The 24,165-nt window shown below is 43.7% G+C and overlaps 1 protein-coding gene across 2 annotated transcripts in view; it reads right to left on the bottom strand.

Annotated features, from left to right (window-relative positions):
* CD81 (CD81 molecule) overlaps positions 1-24,165 on the bottom strand; it is a 98,540-nt gene that overhangs the window by 24,718 nt on the left and 49,657 nt on the right. For both annotated transcript variants that reach the window (XM_089520998.1, XM_089520999.1), the window contains exon 3: positions 7,683-7,780. In XM_089520998.1, the coding sequence (XP_089377124.1) occupies positions 7,683-7,780 (98 nt within the window). The remainder of the gene's footprint in view (positions 1-7,682; positions 7,781-24,165) is intronic.

Below are 24,165 nucleotides of genomic sequence, written 5' to 3'. Positions count from 1 at the left end.
CTCTGAGGCCGAGATGACAGTTGAGGAGGGAGGGGCCTCTTCCTTCAGGCAGTCCAAGATGTTGCTGGTCTGCCCGATGGCTCCCTCTGAGGCCGAGATGACAGTTGAGGATTTCAATGAAGGTAGGGGAAGGACAGGTTGCTTACCTGTAGCTGTAGTTCTTCGAGTGGTCATCTGTGAATCCACACAAATGGGTTATTCTGTGCCTGCGCAGCATTTTCGGATCCTACTGGAATTGCTAGGGAAAAGTTTTTGGTGGTATATAGGCAGGAAGTGTTCCCACCCTTTCTCAGTTCCAGCCAGAAAAGCAGAGAAGGAAGAGAGAAGGACATGAGAGGGGGGAGGATTGGCGGGATTTGTGTGGATTCCCAGATGACCACTCGAAGAACTACAGCTACAGGTCCTTCTTCTTCGTGGTCTCTGTGAAGCACACAAATGGGTTAGACTGGCAAGCTTAGTCCTCTGTGGAGGAGGGAGTGTCTTGGTAATAAATAAAATATTAAATCAGCAAAACAGTGTGATTTGTCAGTTATTTGACAGGTGCCAACTAACCTTAATGCATGCCAGATAGGCGAACAGCTCTGCCAAAGGCTGCTTCATTGCCATGTCTGGTATCAAGTCTGCAGTGCTTGATAAAGGTCAAAGGTTGTGACCAAATCGCAGCCTTGCAAATGTTCTCCAAGGGAATTCCAGAGAGGAAGGCTGAAGATAAAGCTACCGCCCTGGTGGAATGGGCTCAAATTCGAGCAGGCGGAGTCTTCCCAAAAATCTCATAGGAGAGGAGGATTGTGGAAGTCACCCATTTGGAGAAGTGTTGAGGTGTGACTGGAAGCCCCATTTTGAGGTTGGAATAACAGACAAAAAGTCTAGGAGAACGACGAGAGGACAAAGTCCTGTTGAGGTAGAAGGCTAGCGCCCACCTGACATTTAAAGAGTAGAGCCGGTGCTCGGTGTCGGTGGTCAGGTCCAGGGCTAGCGTTGGGAGAATGATGTCAATTATTATTATTATTATTATTATTATTATTATGTCTTGACCAAGATGAAAGGTAGACACGACCTTTGGTAGAAAGGAAATGTCCGGATGGAGGACAACCTTGTCCTTAAAAAATTTCAAGTATGGGGAGTCCGTACAGAGGGCACAGAGTTCACTGGCCCGGCGTGCTGAAGTGATGGCTACCAAAAAGGCTGTCTTCCAGATGAGGAGCCTGAGGTCACAGGAAGCCAGAGGTTCAAAGGATGAGGTAGCGAGTGCTGCTAAGACAAGCTGGAAGTCCCAAGTCAAGATCGGGATCAATGCAGGTGGTCTTAGATTGACAAGGCCTCAGAAAAATTTCTTCATGAGTGGGTCAGTGAAGAAACATGGCTGACCGGAGAATTGGTAGTGGGCACATATGGCTGCAAGGTAGCATTTCAGAGAAGAAATGGAGAGGCCAGATGCTGAGTGGTGATGGAGGAAGTCCAAGACAACGGAGACACTGACCTCCGAAGAGGTGAGGCTCCTTGAGGACAGGAAGGCCAAAAAATTAGTCCACTTAAAGGGTGTAGGAGTGTTGTGTGAAAGGCTTTCGAGAGGCCTGGATGATTTCTTGGACTGGTACCGAGGGTTGAGTCAAGGCTGAATCCTCCATGCCACTAGACAGAGAGTGTCCACATCGGGGTGGTGAACCTGACCATTGTGAAGGGTCAGGAAGTTGGGACGGAGCAGCAGAGGCCAGAATTAGTTGTTGGAGAGATGGAGGAAGGGGGCGAGCCACAGCTGTCTCGGCCACCAAGGGGTGGACAGGATCGCGTCCGGTCAATCGGTGCGTAGCTTTGCTATCACTCTGGTGGTTAGAGGAAATGGGGGGAAGGTGTAGAACATTTTGCTGGACCACTGGAAGAGGAAGGTATCCCCTATGGACCGAGGTGAAGGGATCCTGGAACAGAAGTGGTTGCAATGGGAGTTGAGATGAGAGGCAAAAAGGTCCCCACAGAGAGAAGAGGTGGAGGACAACTTGAGGATTCAGTTGCCACTTGTGACAAGAGTCTGGAGCTCTGCTTAGCTTGTCTGCAAGTTCATTTTCCACTCCCTGGAGATGTATGGCTTGCAAGGTGATCCTTCTTCAGATACACCAGTTCCAAATTTGAAGGGTGAGGCCAAGAAGGGTGGTCGACTTCATACCACCCTGTTTGTTGATGTAATACAGTGGTACCTCGGGTTACGAATTTAATTTGTTCCGCGGCGCCGTTCGTAACCCGATACATTTCACAACCCTAAAAGCCGCTGGAAAGCCGCTAGCCGCGCTTTGAATTTCGCGCCGAAACGCGCCGAAAAGATTTTCGTAACCCGAAAAATCCTTCGTAACCCGGAACAGTTTTTTTAAATCTAACTTTTTCGTACCCCGGAAATTTCGTAACGCGGTGAATTCGTATCCCGGGGTACCACTGTACATCACTATCATGTTGTCCGTGAGGAGGAGGACGACCTGTTTTCGAAGGGAGGGTTCGAAGGCCTTCAGTGCCTTCTGTACTACTAACATCTAGAGAGTGTTGATGTGGAGTTGTGGTGTCCATCTCCCATGGACAGAGAGGTTGTCGAAATGGGCTCCTCAGCCCGTGTTTGAGGCATCAGTGGTCAGTGAAGTCTGAGGCGGTACAAAGGGCACACCCACTAAGACATTGAGTGGGTCGAGCCACGAGTGGAGAGAGCGGGTGACAGGCCCTGGAACAGTGAGCCACTTGCGTGGATTGTTGAAGACAAGGTTGGAGACCGAGAGGAGCCATGACTGGAAGGAACACATGCGGAGACGGGCCAACAACGTGACAAATGTGGTGGATGCCATATGGCCGAGGGTGACCTGAGCTGTTCGCACAGTGATGTGCCGGAAGGCAAGGCAGCGACGAATTGCAGACCTGAGGTTGAGGAATCTGTCGTGAGGAAGGTATGCTTTGCAGGTCGTGGTGTCCAAGGTGGCTCCTATGAAGCGCACCTGCTAGTCTGGGCAGAGGGTGGACTTTTCCTTGTTGATCATGAGTCCCAAGTGGGGAAGGAGAGAGAGTGCCAACTTGAGATGGGAGAAGAGCATCTGCCTGAACGGGGCCACAAACAACCAGTCGTTGAGGTAGGGAAAGACGATGATGTTTTGTTGGCGGAGGTATGTGGCTACGACCGCCATGCACTTTGTGAATACTCTGGGTGCAGTGGAATGTCCAAAGGGCAGTACTCGGTACTGAAAGCAATTGGGGGCCGACAGAGAAGGTTATAAGGTCCCGGTGGTCCTCTCGAATCTGATGTGGAATTAGGCGAACCAGTCTGACTCCTGCAGGAGAGGCAAGATGGAGGCCAAGGTTACCATGCGGAAACGTCTATAGGCAATGAAAGAGTTGAGAAAGTGCAAGTCCAGGATGGGATGGAGGCTGCCTGTGGCTTTCAAGACAATGAATTATCTAGAGAAAAGGCAATGTCAGGTCCGAGATGGAGGGACGGGCTCAATGGCCCCTTTTTGAAGAAGAGAGCACACTTCGTTGAGAAGGGTGTCTGAGGGGGGAGTGGTGAGAATGATACCCCTTGGGGGAAAAGATTGGAGTCCAGGGCATAACCCCTACAGATGATGGAAAGCACCCAGGAGTCAGATGTTATGGAGGCTCAAGAGTGGTGGAAGGAGGCCAGGCAATCCTCAAAGGGGGTTGAAAAAAACGAAGTGCACTTGGGAGCTTTAGAAATGGCATTTGCCTTGTGCTGCATCCTTCTTATGGAAAGTTTGCTTGTATTTTTGTTTTTGTTGGCGTTTCCCTTGCTGTTGGGGAGGGAAGTGTTGCTGGTGATAGTCCGAAGACTGGTTAGATCTACCCTGGTTGGGGGGGGGGGGGGTAGGGAGTCTTTGCCATCCCAAATTGTGTTGAGGGAAAGGAGGGCGAGAAGTTGAGGAAGAAGACATATCGTATTTATGGTCTGTGTTCTTCATTTTGTTCTTGAAGTCCAACTTCCCATCAGTTTCCTTATGGAAGGGGAGCTCTTCGATGGCCTGTTTGGCTTGAGGTGTTAGGTCCGAAGACTTTAGCCAGGGAGCCCAAGAGTTGTTGGGAAGCACAGTCAGCCATGTCTGGCCGCCGAGATCTGGTGCGAGGCCAGTACACGAGCTTCTGCATGGCTGTCCGTCTCTTGTCCTCAGGGACCTCTTTGTATAAGGGAAGAGCCTTTCCCCAAAGCTGCTATTGGTGGGCAGCCATACACGCTGAGTAGCTCTGGATCTTAGGGTCCAAGACTGCAGAGGCATTGGATTTCCGTGCCATGGTGTCAAGCTTATGACCCTCCTTATAGTTTTGGGTGAGAGTTGTCTTTGGGGCCGAGCGGACCTAGGAGGCTTCCACAATTACTGAATTCGGGCGAGGATGTTCAAACAACCAAGACTCTTCCGAAGGTGTGATGTGGTAGAGATTGTCAAGATTTTTGGTGGAAGGCTGGGCAAAAGACAAAGTGGGCCAAGAGCTCTTTGCAATCTTGGACATAGAAGGCAGGAAGGCAATGGAGGTTGGAGTTGGGACCCTCTCATCAATCGGGTCAAGAGCCTGGGAGTCTGCATAGAATACTTCAATGGTGAGGGCTTTGCCCATTCAGATCATTTGTTCCGGAAAAAAAAAGTCATCCGATGGAGAGTGAGCATCAAGGTCCGTGAGAGACTGTGACTGCTGAGCATGAGTGTAGTCGGAGTCAGAGTGCTCTGCTGATTCAGCAAAAGCTGACCTGGTCCTGGTGTAGGTTGAGAGAGCCTGAGTGGTTACCAGTACCGGCAACGAAGGGTGCACCTGCAGGGAGACAGCTGAAGTCGACTGTATGGGTCAGGCTGGTTCCGCTCATGAAGCCGAGGATAGGCGAGACCGAGATGGGATGGATGCAGAGCTGAAGAGCTTGCAGGAGGCAAGAGGGGTTCAACTGGTTGAAAGTTGGAGACAAAATGGCCTCCATGGACCTCTGAAGGGTGAAGAGGCAAAAAATAAGTGTCCGTAGCTTGATCAAAAACAACATCCTGTCTGGGAGGTTCAGCCTGGACAGAGGATGTGTCATAATCCTGTTTGTCCTCAAAACAAACAACCTCTGAAGTTTGGGAGAGTCGGTCCGGTATCACCAATTGGGTGAAAGGGGAGGCTTCCTCTTCACCCTCTGAGAGTTGGTAGGGTTCACACAGAGAATGCAAAAAGGTGGCTGTATCTGGTCGGGCCCAAGAGTCGGGTTGAGGAGACAACTGAGGTTGAGGTGCTGGCTGCGCGCATGGTACCGAGCCCAGTTTGGTGTTGCCGGGCTGGGTGACCACGTCAGTATGGGAATGCAGTCGGAGTCAGAGTCCAGGCAGGGATGGGACTTTTTCCTGGAGTGATGGGAGGAGTCCTTAGACTTGTCCCGAGACTTGTGCTTTCTCTTCTCTGGTTTGGAGGAATCTGAGGACTTATTCCTCTTTGGTGAGGATGGGTGGCCAGCCGCATCCTGGTCCGTGGACCTTTGTTTGTCTGGGGTTGCTGACCCAGAAATTTTTGAAGAGGGTTTGCCCTCAGCAGCAGTAGCCTTGGCAGGGACCCCTGAGGCCAAAGATGAGGGCTTGCTCTTTGCGGCCATAGCCTTGGCAGGAGCTATAAAAGTGGAGGGAGGCTTCAAGATTTGTGCATAGAGCAGGGATCTAAGGCGCACCTCCCTATTTTTCTGGCCTGCGGTGTGAAGGCCATGGAATGAGGGCAGGTGGCGGGAGCATGGCCCTTGCCCAGACAAAGGAGGCACAAGGAGTGTCCATCGAGTGCTAGGATATTAGTCCCACATTCAGTGCACTTTTTAAAAGAGTGCACAGACATCTTTAGACCAAATACAGAGGATGAAGAGGGAGAATTGTCGACATGCCAAGTGTTTCCGTTATTCAGAGTCCAAAACCAAGTCCAAATCACAATCCAAAAGAGAAGTCAAAGTCAAATGAAGTCAGAGCAAACACAGTGCAAACAAAAGCAAAAGCTAAAGGAAGGAGCTATTCTAAGCAAGGTTCCTAAGCTGCTCACGTGGCGGACAAAAGGAACTGGGAAAGGACGGGAAGATGTCCTGCCTATATAGAGGGTGGGCGGAGCTACCACAAAAAAGTCTTCCCTAATGATTCAAGTAGGTTCTGGAAATGCTCCGCAGGCGCAGAATAACCCATTTGTGTGCTTCGCAGAGACCACGAAGAAGAACAGCTGGATCACAAGAAAAGTTACCTTTTTGTTATTAATGGAACTGAAATTTTATTACCTTTTATTCCTTTTTGTCCCTTGTCCTCACATGGCCAATAAGGCAATGCCTCTGAAATCCCTCAATGCCATCTAAACTGACAATGTTTCAGAATGAGGTAATAAAACAGTGCATCACTAGGACCTTGCACTATTCACATAGCAAAAGACAGCAAAAGATCAGACTAAAAGCATGTGCAGCTACATTCCACATGGAAGTCATAAATAGTAATGGATATGCTAAATGAAGACAGCATTGAGTTTCCTCCAGATACAGAGTGTACTTGGCTCAAAACTAGACTTGTATGAGGGAATTCTGGTAACACAAGGAGACTTTCCTTCCCTTCCCACCCTAATGCAGCTCCCTGACGCTGAGAATAACCCCACAACAGTGTAGGATATGGCGAGAGGTAGGTGTGATGTAGAGAAGAATATCAAAGGAAGTCAAACAGAGAGGATGCAGTGAAGTGGTGTGGTGGTGGTGGGGAGAGGAAGTACTCAGCTTATGCAAGTCTAAATGCAAACCACTGCTTTCCAATGCTAGGATGATGCAATGTCCATGCAAAAGAAACACAATCTTAGCAGAGGACAAGGTCTAAGCGATACACGACTAACAGATAACAACAGAAAACAGTAGAACTAGAAAGGGGCATCTAACTTGGTTCTAGGGATGTACTTGGTCAAAGCATTAGTTTTTATAGGGGAGAACAAGTTAATTTAAATAGCTTTATCCCCACTGCACTAAAATCTTTGAAAGATGTCTCAGCAGGAGACAGAAAGTCTTCCCTCAACTCACTTATTTCCTTCTTCCCACAGTGAATATTAGATGCTGCAGACTATATTTTAGAGGAAGGAAATGGCAAAACTACCACTGAATATTTCCTGCCTAAGAAAACTATGAAATTCATGAGGTTACCATAAGCTGACTGGTGACGTGCAGCTGTGAGTGCATGCACACATACACATATCATGTAAACTTTGGTAAACAAGTGTATCTGAGAAGGGAGAGGGACAGGGAGGGGGACCAGTTAGATAATATTGCCCCTAACGCTGGAATAGCCTTTTTGAACAGAAAAGGTAACTGCTATGGTAGAATATACAGATGGAAGGAGGAAACAAAAGGGACTAAGCTGGTGAACCTGTTTGGGATCAGGCAAGTCAGGATGTAAGTGAAGACATACCTATTGCCTTCACTCTGAGAATGAGGGATATTTTCTGAGAATGACAACCTACACATCTCAGATAGCTGTTTTACATTATCAAGTCAGATGCCAGGTCTCCTGGAGACAGTTCCTTCCTAACTTGCTACCATACAGCTAGAGTTCTTGCTTATTTCCATACATTTTGGGCTTCCCTTAGCAAATATTTACACTTACCTTCACATGGAACTAGAATTATCTAAAGCAATTAAATACATCATATAGGACACACTAAAAATAAATAAATAAAAAGTTTCTTACTGTTCCCAGAAGGCACTGTGACTCTTGAATGGCACCATAGCATCCCAGGAAACCCACAAACATCATCACTGCCCCAACAGCAATCAGAATGTAGATTCCTGTTGGAAATAATAAGCATGTACTTTGACTAAAGTCTGTTCACAAACTAAGAAACTTATACAACAGAATGTGGGTGGGGAAGAGAGAAAAAAGACATGCACTGCAGTTAAGATCATAAATCAGAGCTGTGCTGGATCAAACCAAAAATCTGTTTAGGTCTAGCATACCCAACACCCAGTATTCTCCAGCCATCAGAACCACAGGCCACACTGTGGGGGGATGGTGTTTTGGAAGATGTGGTCCTAAATAAATAAATAAGATTTGCAAGCTCCAGTCTAATATTCATTTTCCAAAAACAGCCAGATAGATGTTCCAGAGATGCTTGTAAAGAAGTACATTAAAGCAATAGCCTTCTCTCTGCTGGCCATATCCATTTTAGGGGCATGCTGCCTCTGAATGTGGATGTTCCATGGTTGTTCTGTGCCTTTAAGTCATTTCCAAATTATGGCAGACTCTAAAGCAAACTGATCACAGGATTTTCTGAGTCTGAGAGTGTGTGATTTGGCCAAGGTCTCCCAGAAGGATTCCATGGCCAAGCAGGGATTCAAAACCTGGCCTCCAGAGTCATAATCCAATGCTCAAACTACTATGCCATGCCGGCTTCTTTGTGAGAGTAACAGAGAAATAAAGATTGGGCCACTGGCAGTGGTACCAGATTTAGGTCAGATTTATGGTTGGGCACTGGCCCATAAATTTAGCAGAAGACATTATAGCCAAACTCTCTGAGCTGCTGAGATACAAAAATGTATTATGTAGTGTATTGTTTGTGCTTCCACTGTTCAGTATCCCAGAGGCCTGTTGTCCTCCAGAGGTCCAAGCCCCAGGAATCTTTCCTCCCCACTTATCAGCCTTGCGAACAGACAATCACAAAGCTATAATTGCTCCTTCCAATGGGAAACATTTAGACCATTTTTAATCTTATTTATTTCTAGAATCTTTGTTGGGGATACTAGGTATGTACCCCCAATAAACCGGTGCAGCAATATCACAGAAACACTAACCCAAGGTCATTAAGCTAACATGCCACTTTGGGTCCCACATTGGCAGAAAGGTGGGATATTAAATTAATAAATAAAATTTGGAATGCTTGATAGCTGTAGCTTCCTTAGAATCATAGAGTTGGAAGAGACCACAAGGGCCATCCAGTCCAACCCCCTGTCATGCAGGAAATTTCAATCAAAACATACCCAACAGATGATCTTGCATGATACCTTGCATGATCACAGGCAAGCACATCAGGTTGAGACTGGCTTAACAGCTTTATTTCTTCTACTATTAGCTAGCACAAACTGCACATTTAAATGTCTTTCTTTTTACAGAGCCATTGTTGCTTGCTCCTGCTCATATTTTAAAAGAGGGGAAGAAAACCTGCAGCCCCAGTTAGTATGCCTAATGGATCAGATGACAGGAAATACATACAATCATGTCTGGACAGCCACACATTCTCTCTAGAACAGGACTAATATATAATAATGACGAATTTCATGCAGATATAGATGCAAAAGATTCTGTGAGGCTGGGCGAAGAAAGCTTCAGGAAACTTCCATCCCTACAATGCTATGTTACTCCTAAACAGTACAGAGTGTTAGAAAGTTGAACAAAGGCTCTTGTAATTATGCAGACAAAGTTTTAAAATGCATCTTTGTGACTAATGTGTGGGTGTGGTAAAATGCAAACAGCATTGGAGGGAGGGGTAGTTATCAGGACTATAACAGGTACACAGGGGTATTATAACCCTTTGTTCTGTTGCTACAGCCTTTGGGAAAAAGTGTCCCCAGAAGGTTGCCTTCTGAGGAAGGGAAGTTCTCCAATGCAGATGGCAATGGGTTATGAAGGATTAAAGTGATGTATATTAATATCTGTAATAACGTTCCTTTTCCCCACTATGTTGCTATTATTTCCTACACAACTAAGTTGCTGTTGGGGATTAAATAAATCAAAAGGCATGATGGTTAATTGTGGAAAGAATCATGGTTTGTACTCCATCCTAAACCAATAGTACAATACTGAAAGGACCAGTCTAAGAATACACACTGAGGTTCTATAAAAGACACATGATATGAACTCCCAACACATTGACAGCTGACAACAGCACTGCCACATTAATCTTGTCTTACATGTCTAATAACAAGTAGTTACTGGTGGCTCTGATGGCAGTGGGATGGTACATCAACTCCTGTTTTAGTTTGAATTTTAAAAGAGCTATTCAAGGTGCTGAACTCTGTCTCCAAAGCAGTTTAACACCTTGGATAGCTCTGATTTACTGACTGAGTCTACAGTTGTCTCACTTTCACAATGACGTTAGAGCTACCATTGGTACCAACCATGAAGAAAGACCAATTTGTTAGAGAAACTGTTAAAGATGGAGGAGGCAGAGTCATAAATGGGCATATCACTCAGCACTGATGAGTCTAGTACAGCTGGCCCTCCGTATCCATGGATTCAACCAACCATGGTTCAAAAATATTCACACACACACACACACACACAAATTTCAAAAAGCAAATTTTGATTTTGCTCTTTTATATAAGGGATGTCATTTTACTACCCCACTGTATATAAGAGGACTTGAGCATCCATGGCTTTTGGTATTCACAGTAGATCCTGGAACCAAACCCCAGCCCACTGTAGAAATGAAGTTAGTGGCTATTGTATAACACAGTGATGCAACAGAACTTTACAACAACATAAATTTGGTGGTTTATAAATCTAGGTTTACAACCCAGAGATGTCCTTCTATAAGATTATTGTGATCTGGTGGTCTTCAGAGGGAAAGGTGCTCTGATCCAAACCCAGGGTGGGAACAAGATGAAAAATGGCAACCAGAAAAAATATCTGAGAAAGTGGAGAGTTAATATAGGCCAAGAGGCAGAGATCTCATAGAAATTGCATAAACACACTGTACCATGTAGAATGGAGGAGAGCCAGATGAGAGAGACCATAAACCATATACAAAGGCCTGATTGGAAAGCTTTTGAGGTGGGAGCTGGGAAGATGCAGAGAGAACAGTACAAGATAGAATGGGTTTCCCCCCCTCACCATTGATATGCAGCTATGCAGAATGTGGAAGGGTAGCCTTTTGGACTATACTTCCCAGAATCCCCCATTAAACATAGTCACTAGCTGTGCTGGTTGCTCTAAAAGTAAAAGAACAGTCAGTTCACTCATATGAGACTTGTGGGTGGGGGACAAGAAAAGACTGGATTTATTTTACATTTATTTGATGCTTGCAAGTAGCCATTTACTTGGAAGCCAATAATGCCTTCAGTGACAGACAGAGCTTGTTTATCTTTTGTTTTAAAGGGAACAAAAGTTGATTCTTCCCCATGCCCTTTTTAGACTGACAACATGCCAATTTATTTATTTGTCATACTTGTATCATTTCCTTCCTTCAAGGAAGTTCTCAACAGCATGTGGGGTTCATGTTAACCTTACAATAACTCTGTGAGGAAGAAGGTGAGGCTGAAAAATAACACAATGGTTTATGGCCACCTGGGGAGCTTCATGACCAAGTCAGGATGTCAAGCTAGGTTTGTGATTTCCAAGTCACTGCAGTGCACTGACACTAGATCTAATCATTCAGATGCTGTAGCAGATAGCCTGCTCAACATTCCTGATGGGGGAAATAAGAAAGGAGCTGTTATCTTATTGCACACCTTCAAGTTGTTTCTGACTTATGGTGATCCAAAGGCCATCACTGGGGTTTCTTGGCATGATTTGTTCAGAGGGGATTTGTCCTTACCTTCCTTTGAGGCTGAAAGAGTATGATTTACCTAAGTGGGTTTCCATGGCTGAGTGGGGATTCCAATCTTGGTCTCCAGAGCCATAGTTCAACGTTCAAAACTACACCACACTAGCTCTCCGTTGTTATCTATCATCCAAAAATTCCTCTCTGGCAGTGGCGTCACTAGGGTTGTTGTCACCTGGTGACCTCCCCCATTGACCTCCTCTCATTACTACACCAAACAAAATCCTTAGTAATGTTTTTTTATACCAATGTTACTCATAAATCATAATTCCCATATACCACTGAATCTAATGGTAATAGCTGTAACATAAACAACTAGAAAAATTAAAATTATCCCTTTAAATTAAAATACGGTACACACAGCCTAAATGTATTTACATATGCATAGTTTCAGGTGTATAAAGTGAAAATTTGGTAAAATGTGATGTTTTTAAAGAAAACTTATAAAGAACAAATATTTTATTTATCTAGGGCCTCTCTTTTCTCCTCTCACTGAACCTCACCCCACTCACCCCATCTCTTACAGCATTTTAAATGGAAACAGGCAAACACCACAGCCCATTTCTGCCAAAAGGCATATTTTTGAGGAACAATGGTGTGACACACACACACACGCACACCAGGTGTTACTTGTTGCGGTCCCCTAATGACGCCTTTGCTCTTTGGCCATCCTGCCTCCACTCCATTCCCATCAACTAGAGAGGGGGGGTGAATGATTCTAAGTATGTATTTAAGTATGTTTTTATTATCATCCCACCCTTTCCCCAATTTGAGATTCAAAGTGGTTTACAACAAATTAAAAAACACATAGTTAGAAATACAAAAATAGAATACAAGACCATAAAATACAAAAATAAAAAGAGATTAAATGATAAAAAAGTTTAAACCATATTAAAACATAAGCCATTAAACAGACACACACACACACTCACATACCAGCACAACAATTAGGAAAATCCGGAATATTGTTTAGGTGGAATGAACCTTATTGCCTGTTGAAACAGAAGATTCTCTACAGTAGGGAGGGTGTCAGTCTGACTTCCCTGGAAAGGGAGTTCTAGAGTCTGGGGGCAGCCACTGAGAAAGGCCTCTCCCATATTCCTGCTAGATGTGGTACACAAGTGTTAACTGTGCAAATGCACTTTCTGTCACTGCTGAAATCTGAGTTTTCAGACTCAGAATTGAATCCAGGAGCACACCTAACCTGCAGACCTTTGTCTTAGGCCAAGTATAGCCCCAAACATCCCCAAACCATTCCCTGGTTTAATTTCTGTTTGATCAAGTGAGGGGAGCATGGTGATGCAGTTGCACACTCACTGCACAATGTTTTGGAACTGTAATGTTGCATTTTATTTATTTACCAATATTTTAATTTTTAACTTGCTTACACTGGAAATGTCTAAGGCATGGAGAAACAGCACATAATTAAGCCATAATAATATTTGAAAACAGTATGACAGCTGTATAACAGAAGGCAGGGGAAACACCATTCTGGGAGTGACTGCAGGAATGATATATTCTTAATAGACTCCAAAACCACAGAAAAAATGGAATATTAGATTGTACGCCATAGGCAGACTTTTTATATATTCTTGATTTTATTTGTTTTTTGTACAGCACTGTGTACATTTACGGCACTTTATAAATAAAGCTAATAATAATAATAATAATAATAATAACAACAACAACCTAACTTGTACCAGTAGAGAGGTCTATAGGTTGGGGCTGTGACACTAAAGGCTCTATGGCTAGTCTTACGGAGTGAACCTCTGACAACATGAGCACCATCAGAAGAAAACCATCACCTGAGGTACTTACTGTTCATAGGTCCATTGCAAACAGGCGTAAAGTACGTGCCGAGCGCGTACTAGGGTTAGGAAGGGGCGTCCCTTACGGACGCCCCTAACCCTAGTATGCACTCAGTCCATACAAAATGGCGGCGCATGTTGTACACGGGCGCCACCATCTTGACGTAGCTGACACTTAGTGTCTGCACGTTGCGTGGCACTAATGATGTCGCAAGTGCACCATTGGCGCCTTGTGGCGTCATTAGCGCACCGCAAGAAGAAGTGCCATTTTGGGGCTTCTTTTTTGCGGCGCCGAGGAGCCTCGTGGTTTGGCCGCTGGGCTCCTCGCCGCCACAAATGACGGCACCGGCAGACTGCCCGTTTTGGATGGTCTGTAATGCGCCATAGTTAGGGGGAGAGAAAGGAGGTGTAAGGCAATCTCCTCTGTTTCTACCACTTTAAAGGCTGCAGGTACCACATAGCCCAGCAACAGTGCATTTACTGTACCCAGAACCTATCCTGTCAAGCCTCACAGGTTAACTTTAATCAATGAAGAAAAAGAAGGACTGCTGGTCAGACTCCATGCTGCATAAGAATCAAACTAGGCAGAAGGACAAGTACTGGGCCCTCGCAGCTTTCTGTGTACTTACTGGAAACATTCCTCTCCTGTTCCCAATTAAATATGAGAGCTGCAAGTGTGCATTTCTTTTGAAAGATGAATTCTTAGGACTCTACATTCAGCATTCCATGGTATGGTTGTAACACTGAAATCTTTATCTCATATACCATCTTAATTATATGAAGTCTACTGTGGTCTACTGTTTGGTTGAACCATCTGAATAAGCTCTGAAGACAAGCAGGTGCAAAAACCCATGTAGCTGGATGACAGCCAAGGGTGAGTTTGAGTTTTGGAGGATGATAAACTAGAGGCTTACACATTGGAAAGGCATCAGTATGCAGGTCATCTCAAATCTTCTGCACAGTTCAAAGAAGAAAAGAATGCAAGCAGTGGACTAGAAGAGTTCTTCCAATACAAGTGACCCCATGTTCTATTTGAATTTCTTCCTAAGCACAGAAAAGGGTAAGAATACTGTCCACCACAAGAGGAAAGAGACAGGCATTGCAAGTTGCAATGGAAGAGTGAGAAAGCAAAGTGTGATAATCAAGCCACAGTCAGGAAGCAATAAAATTATTAAGATGCCTTTGGGATAAAGGCCAGCTTTCATCTAAAACACAGACAGACAGCTTTTATTAAGTTTGTCTTTGTGCCTGAAAGTCAGAGCCAAACAGACAACTGGAGGAAAGCAGAGTGGGACTGCTGTTTATTTATGAATGAACAAACAACAGCAGCCAACAATAGTTCTCTGTATCAGACTGCATTCATTTCACTAAATTAACAACGCCTAACAAAATGGAGTGTAAGTGATTTTTTACAGTATGCAATGAACTACTTATCAGCCAACCATTTTAGCCTTTGGAAGACCCTTTCTTCCTTAGATGTTATACAATTTGAACTTCCTTCTTTGTATTGGAAGACCGTTCCCCGTATGGCACTAAATCAGCAAGCAGTTCTTTAAAATGTGGGATTTGTTCAGTTTCATCACTTCCCTTTCTTATCCAAAGACAGTTTTAAAACCCACTATTTCCTGACCTTTCAGTGGTTTCAGACATCTTATAAAACCTCACTTGGAGCTCCACAAGATTTTGAAAACTTCTAAGTGTTTTTCCACAGAGATAGGTTCTCTTTGTCTTCCAAAGCCCTTCCTTAAAGGTATTTGCATTTGCCTCTAACATAGACAGCTCTCCAACACCCTTTGGAATGTGTGCTATATAATCATTAAATGAAGAACCACTCTTCTTTGACATGTGGCACCACACCTGCCATCTACATTCGCTTACACAGTTGGGTTGAGATTGTTTTTTTAAAAGAAAAGTCTAAAAGTAGTATGCTAAGACAGTTGTCCCTTCTAACCCGAAAAGAAAAGAGAAAAGAGACAGCCATCAGAAATTCTTTCAAAGATTGGTTCATTTGGCTACATCCTGTCTGTTCTTAAGAATGTCTGTCAATTTTACTAGCTGGTCTTGTTGAACTGGTAAAGAAAAAACATTAGAGAAAAATTTAGGGATAGTATTCTTGCATCATTTCCCAACGATATTCTCAAGTTTTTTTTAATGTTTGTAGATAAAAATAAATAATCAAATCAAAGGAGGCTATGGGGCTGTACAGGGCCTAAGTTTAATTGCTAGTTCCATCTGAAGTACAAACACTGAAACATCCACTGAATGCTAAGTTAGGTAAGTCCTATGAATTCAATCAGTGTACCTTAGTCAGGATGAGTAGATGGATGCAGCTCTGAATGTATTACAAAGAATGGGAATGCCAGATTTCTGAGATTAGAACTATAGTTCACGTTTTATTTCTTGTTAAACTGTGCAGGAAATCAATGCAGGAAAGCAATGCAGACAGAACAGGAAAGTATGTAAACATTCCAGGAGTCAAGGATTTTCTTCCATTTAGCTAGTATACTTTCTGTGAATTGTGAAATGAGGAAATGCAAAGTCTTTACACAGAAATACTACACTCAACTGTGGTGATATAATGAACATTCCATGTGCAAACATCAGTAACTGGTGCAGCTGGGACATGGATGGATCTTCTTTTGAACAACTTCTGTGCAGCATTTGCTATATGCAGGGCTTCTGAATACTCAAAATACTTCAAGATAACATGGTAAATAAAATCTCTGGTATCTGAAGTATGCATCTGGCAGGAAGTAATTCAAAATGTTCTCTGAAGAGGCTAAAATATTGAATCTTACCCTTCTAGTGACTTTTTCCTTTATGCTCACAACAAATCAAGCCAACATTTCTACAACCACTGAATTTAAATTAATGAGATGGACTCTCCCCATCCCTTCTTCTCAGCTGACACTGGTAGGCTGTGGTGGAAAGCCCCTGCCTCTTCCTATCCCTGGGAATGTATCACCGTTGTGCTCACAGATGGCTTCCAGATGTTGCCACTGCAGTAGCAATAACAAACCATACCAAATACAACCAATGGAAAGGTCTCTCAATGGTCTGGTGTGGTATGGCTGCTAGGACACAGCCATGAATCAGCTTTGAAGAAATGCCTGAAACTGAAGTTCTCCCAGAGCCAAGCAGCTGATCAGGATTTTTAGGGTGAGAGGAGATCTGCCTCTTTAAGTTCAAAGGAATTATGTTCTGCCATCATTGATGCTTTCGATCTTAAATAGTTAAGTTACCTATTCTGTAATACTGGATGTAGCCCTTCAAAGAAGAATTTCACCGAAAACAAACTTTCAAAGGATGTAATAAAATATGACAACCAGCCAGCATACAAGCAACACAAAGTGTAAAAATGTGCAGGTATTCATCCTCCTAACTGGCTGTTTTCTCTAGTTGTCAAGAGAAAACATAGCTCTGAACTAGCAGTATTTTCATTTTCACTGGCTTCAGCTGAGGTATGCAAACAAGCAAAGGGAGAAATACACATAATAGAGGCCTCTGTTTCTGGGAATGGCAAGGCACAAATTCTACTGGAATTTCCAAAATATTTTCTAACTGAAAACAAAATGCTAATGACTTCCAAGTCCAGGGCGGGTGCTCAATAAGTTGCTCCCACAGCTACAAGACAAGAAACTACAGTACAGTGTACTGTGCATTTGTGGACTCAGTGTTGAGTGTATATTTAGCAGGAATAAGCACAGACCACATTTTGTTGGAATGGAAATGATCACAACTTCAAGGATTACAGCTGAATAGGCCTGGCTCACAGTCTTGCCGGATCCAGGCATCAGTCACCTCCCTGCCAGCCAAGTGCAACCATTAATCAGTTGACCCGCCTGCTGGCCAATGGAAACTCACTCACTTATCCAGCCTGCCAGCTGAGTAGCACTGGAATGATCACTGTGGAAATCTATTTGGGAGGAAAGCCACTGTGTGGTTCCCTTGCTAACTCAGAGTGAGACAGAGCCATCTTCTCCCATTCTGGGTATGATCTTGTTACCTACAAACCCAAGGTCCTTTAAGCCAGGGGATCCCTCATGCAAGGTGTGACAGGAATACAGGTCCTGTCCACCCCAAAACTGGATCTTTTGGAGTCTTAATGCTCTGATTTCTTGACTACAGTCTCAATTCTGGTTAATGACTGAGCCAATGTATAGGAAATCATTAACTATTTCAAACAGACCACCCAAAAGGGTTGATTGTGGCTGCCCTGGAGCTGCGGCAAACAGACGTGCATGGCCCTAATCCGCCTTGTTACCGCAGTCCCAAACAGTGCTATCAAAAGAAGTGGGTTTTTACCACTCCTTTTCAGAGCAGCTTTTCTGGGTTGGGGTGGCTTCTGGGCAACTTCTGCACAGCTTCGAGTTGCCCAGAAGTGGGCTTTTGCCTGTCTTATTATTTCACCCCTTTGTTACCCACTTTAAAGTTATATAAATATATCTGTGGTCATTATTCTTGGCTGCTTAATATTCAGTTGTAATCCTACTTTTGTACTTTCTCCTTTAGCTTTCCTCAGAAGTTGTTCCAAATTGTTTCCATTTTCTTCAAGTAATTTGATGTCATCTGCAAATCTTAAATTGTTGATGTTCCCTCCTCCAATTTCCACAACTGCTTGCTCTGTGTAATCCTGCTTTCCATATGATATGTTCTGTATATAAATTAAAGAGCTGGGGTGATAAAATGTAACCTTGTTTAACCCCCTCTCCAGTAGGTAATCATTTTATTTCTCCATATTGCATCCTGACAATGGCCTCTTTACTTCACCTAAAAACTATTACTGTCCTTAAAATAAAATTCAGGGCCATATACATTTACAAGATAGTTTTGACCAACTCCATGAAAGACAGTGGTCCAAGAGAAGAAGGATGGGAAATTTCAGACTCATGACAGTCCTTAGAAAATGCAGGTAACAACTTTGTACAGAGGCCCATGGGCTAATAGACAATATAAAGCTCTATAAAAACACTGTATTATCAGAATTCATTGGCTTAAAAAAAGTGTACGACTAATTCCCTTTTTAGAATTAAGCATCTTTAACTTTTGACTCCATTTCAACCAAAGTGACATTCTCCTATGTAAGAACAGCTGCACCACAGTGAAACTTTAATCTGAACTGGGTGGTACACGTGGCTTCTTGCCACTCCCAGTGACTGAGAGAAGAAAGAACAAAAAGTTACTGAAACATCAATTTGTGTAAATTCAGAGACTGCAAGACTTAGCTGTTATATGGGCATGAATAAACATGCAAATAGCAAATGTTCCTACTGCCATGGCCACACAATATATTATTTGACTATTTTAATTAAAATGATCTCACTCTGAGAAAACCCAGACACCAAAAACAGGGTGGACTTAATGGGTCATGGAGAAAGAGAACTGAGACTGTTAATTAAAATATCTTAAAACTACTTTTTAAAAAATGAACACAGTGACACTTTTCCTGTCATCACAACTTTGGAGAAAAGGTGCAAATGACTAAAGAGGAGGGTGCAGTTTTTGCTCTGTCACTCTCTATTAATAGGCAAATAAAGATTTTCTATTTAGAAGATAAAGTGAGTGTTTACAGAACCACACTTTTGCATCACTTCATTATCTGCAAGGGAACAGCCAAATTATTCTAAACCTAGATTTATAAAAGGCAAAAATCTCTACATGGAGGCTAGATCATAAAAAGCTTCAAAAGATATTCAGTGGTACCTTGGCCACAGAGCAAAGTACAATAACATCTCAAATCCACAAAACAGTAATACCTTTAATTGACCAACCAAAATGCACAAAATACATGATGCAAGATTTCGAAGCTCCACCGGCTTCTTCATCAGGCAAAGGTGTTAAAAATCATACAGGAGAATTTTTTTTAAAGATGATGTTAGTCACAGGCCTGCGTTTTCTCAAGGTGTTGCTGATGCATTGTTCTTTGGAGGGATATCTATGCAAGCAGGTCCCTCTTCCTTTTGGTCATGTGGCACTGAGAACAAAACATCCCAAAGTCCAGGAGATAAAATGTGAATACAAAGCAATACAAAGAGTTACTTCTGAGATCCAAGATGTCTCCATCTTTTGTGAGGTCACAGCTCCCTTTGTTAGGCAGTGAACACTGAATCTCTCAAGAGAAGTCTCTATGCTTTTGCATTAGGGAAATTTTAGATGCTGTTTTGGTAAAGCATGCCAAACATTGTCCCAATTAAAAATTAAAATATATGTTTTACCATTCAAATGCTGTTCATTTTAAATATTCTTTCCTCTGTTGTAGAAGTGTTTGTTTGCTTGTTTGTTTAAACTCTGGACTGCTTTTGGATAGTTTTTCTGTTTGGCTCGCTTGAATACCTGCTCTCTGTCTGATCCCTACTGGTTTAGGACCTTGGATTGCCTTACATTTGCTTGAAGAACCAACGTAAGCCTTGCTTTGGCCTTGCCTGAATGAAGACACCTCTTTTTTGGCTTGCAAAGGGCAGCCAATTTGGAAAATACTCCTTTTCTTTATGAGATTTGACTCTAATCCTTCAGGGTACGTACTAAGTTTATACATTAATCAGGGTGAACTGTTGTAATTTAAAATTACAATGTCATAAAAGATAGCAAATGTACAAAAAAAGAAGATACCACAGATAAAACACAGCTGCTACATAAACAAGTAAATATTGGGCAGTAGAAGCACTGGTTTGAGGGAACTGGTAGGTCTTAGGAGGAACGAATTAGTGAGGTTCAAGGCAAACAGAGAAAGAAATCACAATGAGAATCGTGGGTGAGAAAGAACTGAGATGTTGGTTCCCAAATTTAATGTTGTATTATCCATACCATTTATTGTACACTAGAATGGTTATAAGAGCAATTAATACAGTGGTCTGTAAACACTTCTACAGTATTGTCACCACTAGTATTAGGAATTTCACAGGACAGAATATGGCAGCTGGCTGAGGAAACTGGTAAGGTTGCACCATGGTGATGGACATAGTGTGTCATCATCACACCACTTGGAGGATATGCCCAGGATGACTCAACAGGCATGATGCATAAGGCTGATGCAAGGAACAATTGCAGGCACCGGTGTGAGGAGATAATGCCATAGATAATATGTGTAAATGTTGACATGTCACTATGGAGTGTGGGTTATTGTTGAGTAGTGAATGGTTGGTTGGAGAAACATTGTGTATATAGTGCTGTATATACTTAGTAGTAAAGTTCTGTAAATAGAATTTGGAGACTCTTTCTTTGGCACTTAGTGCAGTTATAGGTGCTGGCAGCACTGCAGAGTCCAGAAGAAAAGGACCATGAGTAGAGCGTGGCTCTGACAAGTATATATGCCCCTATGGTTTGTTTGTTTTTTTAAGACGTCAGGCAGACAGGAAGGTTATAGCAAACTATAATTCCAGGTTTTGTTATTGGTGCTACCTGGGGGCTTGAAAAGGAAGCAATACCAACAGAAGAAAACCTGCTGCCTCCGATACAAGGTCAAGTAGCAACAGAACAGAGCAGACCTGTTGAAGCTGAGCTAATGGTAGTGCGCAACATTCTCAGTTTAAGGACTTTATCACACAGGAGGCAAGCACCCACATCCCGTGAATAAATGGCCATTAAATCTGTGAATATCCTACAAGAGCAGGATTGTTCTCACATTACTTCACCATTATCCTGGCATTAAACCACAAATAAAGCGGCAAAATCACTCCACTTTTCATTCATGGGAGCAAAAGTCCACTTCAGGATCTGTTTTTGTTGTGATTTAAAACATTTAAAATTACTCTTAACTGACCATGCTGACAAGGGCTGATGGGAGTTGTTAAAATGACATGGGCAAAGTGTAGTCCAACTGTCCCTGATGCTGCTAGACCTGCTATATCAATATAGCAAAGATGAACTGCTGCTCCCAGTATTTTCTATGGACTGCACATCACCCTTTAACTACACTGTGGCTCAATTCCACTTGCCCACACGAGGCTTGGTTTTAATAACCAGAAGTGGACTTTGAGCAATTTCTGTATTGATTGATTGGTCGGTTGTATTTTCGGGCCAAGAACCTGTAAAGTTACATATCTTGTTATTGGTTAAGGACACATAGGGAGCTACTCATGACCATGTATTTTATAGATGCCAATTTCAAGAAAATGTGCTTTTGGAAATTATTTATTTATTTATTTCCCGCTCTTTTCCCAGGACTGGGACTCAGAGCGGCTTCACAGCAATTAAAAAACAAACAAACAAACAAAAAGTACAATTAAAACATTTTAAAAAATAAATAGATAAATAACATGCATTAAACAGAATGATTAAACTAGTCCAACATTCCTGCCTGTTCTTATAGTGATTCCTTAAATGCCTGTTTGAACAGGTAGGTCTTCACCTGCCAGCGGAAAGCCATCAAGGAGGGAGCCATTCTTATCTCCCTGGACAGGGAGTTCCAGAGTCTAGGGGCAGTCAGCTTCTTATTAACATACATGCCTTGCCCATGTTCATATATATTTCCCCCCTCCCCTTCTTTTTCTCCTTTTCTTTCTAACTACACTTTTAGAAATCCAACAAAGGTAATTTTAAATGAGAATTGTGTTTCCTGAAGGCTTCCAGGAGTGAGGTTGTGTTTTTTTAAGCAACTAGCTAGCTTTAAAGATACCCACTTTTTGCATGGCACGGTCCATACCCAGCACCTGCAATTTACCAGCAAAGCAGACAGCATAAGTTGTAGTACTGTGTCACTTCCAATAAGCCAGCACTGGAGAATACTGGCTTGTTTCTAATAAGCCAGTACTGGAGAAAATAATGGGAATATGTATCTCTGAAGGTGGATATTTCTGAGAATGGGGGTGCAGGTAGGCTTGCCATATCCCGCCTGGGGGCGGGACTTTCCCGGTTTGGGGCGGGTCCGCACAATCCCGCCCCGGGATTGCCCCACCCCTGGGCGAGATATGGCAAGCTGAGGGAGGCTTTCCCTCACCGCTTGGGCCCAGGCCGGCAGGGAAAGCCTCCCTGAAGGGGAGGAGTCCCTCCCTGCTTGGGCTCTGCCCCCGCCGAGGGTGGGGCCCAGGCCGGCAAGGAAAGCCTCCCTGAAGGGGAGGAGTCCCTCGCCGCTTGGGCTCCGCCCCCACCAAGGGCGGGCCCAGGCAGGCAAGGAAAGCCTCCTCTCAGGGAGGCTCCTATTCAAATGTAGGACACAAAAGTGTCCTACATTTGAAAATTTTGTCCTACATTTGTCCCGTTTTGGAGGTCCTGACGAATGGCAACCCTAGGTGCAGGCAGCCTTGGCCTTAAATTCTTAAATTCTTTCAGCCAGGAATGCAAATGTGAACTGGGATGACATTGGCTACTCACTGCAACTATGAAGTGTAGCCACATGGTACTGATTATGACAAATGCCTTGGGAATGCATCATGGAAGATGCAGCTTCTCTGCTGCCACACCCTTTGCCTTCAGCTTCACATCACCGTGATGATAGACCTAAAACCTTACAGTATGATGGTAGACCTAAAAACTTAAGTATGTTAGACCTAAAACCTTACAGTATAAAACCTTGGGAGTACTGCTATAATACAGGGACATAGCCAGGATTTGGGGAAGGGGGGGTCCAGACTAAGTGCCACCATTATAATGGGGTTTGGGTGCGACGGCATGCACCATTCATTGTATCTAATGGACACCCCCCCCCCCGGCTACATCCCTGTACAACAGATAGCATGTTTCTGAGGGATGAAGAGACAATAGCAGTGTATACTCAATCTTGCAAGATTCAATAAAGTGTCATAGGAATCTCTCTCTCAGTGTGTGAACTGGGAGCCTCGTACGCTGGGCAGGATCCTCATTTTGAAGGGCCTGTCTGAAATTTAAGGTGACAATTGCCTGGCCCTTCTCTCCCCCACTTCCAGGAGGAGCTCTTCCCTCTTTGAGCTGACAGTGAACAGGCACCATGGCACTGAGACTCAGCCTTGATAGAGCTGCAACCGAAATGTGGGGTGGGGGGGAGGAGAGGAAAGAAAAGGCCCTCCCTTCTCCTAGCAGTGAAAAAAGCCATACAGCTGCTCCATTCACTCTGCCAAAATGGAAGGATGGCCTGCTGGAGAAAAAGCATACACACACACACACACACACACACACACACACACACACACACAGAGAGAGAGAGAGAGAGAGAGAGAGAGAGAGAGAGAGAGAGGGGGCAGGGAGGAGTGGGAGGGAAGCTTCTCTGCTAGGCAAGGAGCTCCATTTGTCGGAATGGAGACACAGCCATTCAACACAGACACACCCAGTGAGGGAGCCAGAAATGCCTGTCCCTGCTGGGATCCTAATCCTTGCAGCTGCCTGTTGCTTCCCTCTCGCCATGCCGCCTTGAGTTCCTGTACTGGGAGGAAGGCGAAGTATAAATAAACATAAACATAATAATGTATCCCTGGGCTCTGCTTTACTAACAAGGATGGCAATAGGCTGCTCCTATGCACCGTTATGCCTGTGCAGGAATGCTATAAATCTCAGGATGGTGTCTGCAAATTCTGCCACAAAACCCCCAATTCCCTTGGCAATTTCCCTATAGCCAGGGGCTCTGGGGGAACATAACACAGAACCTAGCAAACTGATCTTTGTGCTGGAAATCTCAGGTGTTTTAGCACTGATTTCAAAAAGATTCTTGTGCTCTCGGCTGAAAAGGAAATCTGTGAAAAGTTGCAAAGTTGTTCTTCAAAATGCCATTTTATATAAAGAGCACGGTTTTACTTCTATTGTATATGATGGGGAGCCATCATAGTGTAGTGGTTTGAGCATTTGACTACAACTCTGGAGACCAGGGTTCAATTTCCTGCTCTGCCATGGACTTGGGCAAGTCACACTCTCCCAGCCCTGG

The sequence above is a fragment of the Sceloporus occidentalis genome, unplaced genomic scaffold, assembly GCF_023333645.1.
Source record: "Sceloporus occidentalis isolate IW3139 unplaced genomic scaffold, rSceOcc1.0.p SCAF_4, whole genome shotgun sequence".
Taxonomy (NCBI): domain Eukaryota; kingdom Metazoa; phylum Chordata; class Lepidosauria; order Squamata; family Phrynosomatidae; genus Sceloporus; species Sceloporus occidentalis.
The sequence above is the reverse complement of the archived record's forward strand: the minus strand, read 5'-3'. Positions and strand labels throughout refer to the sequence as shown.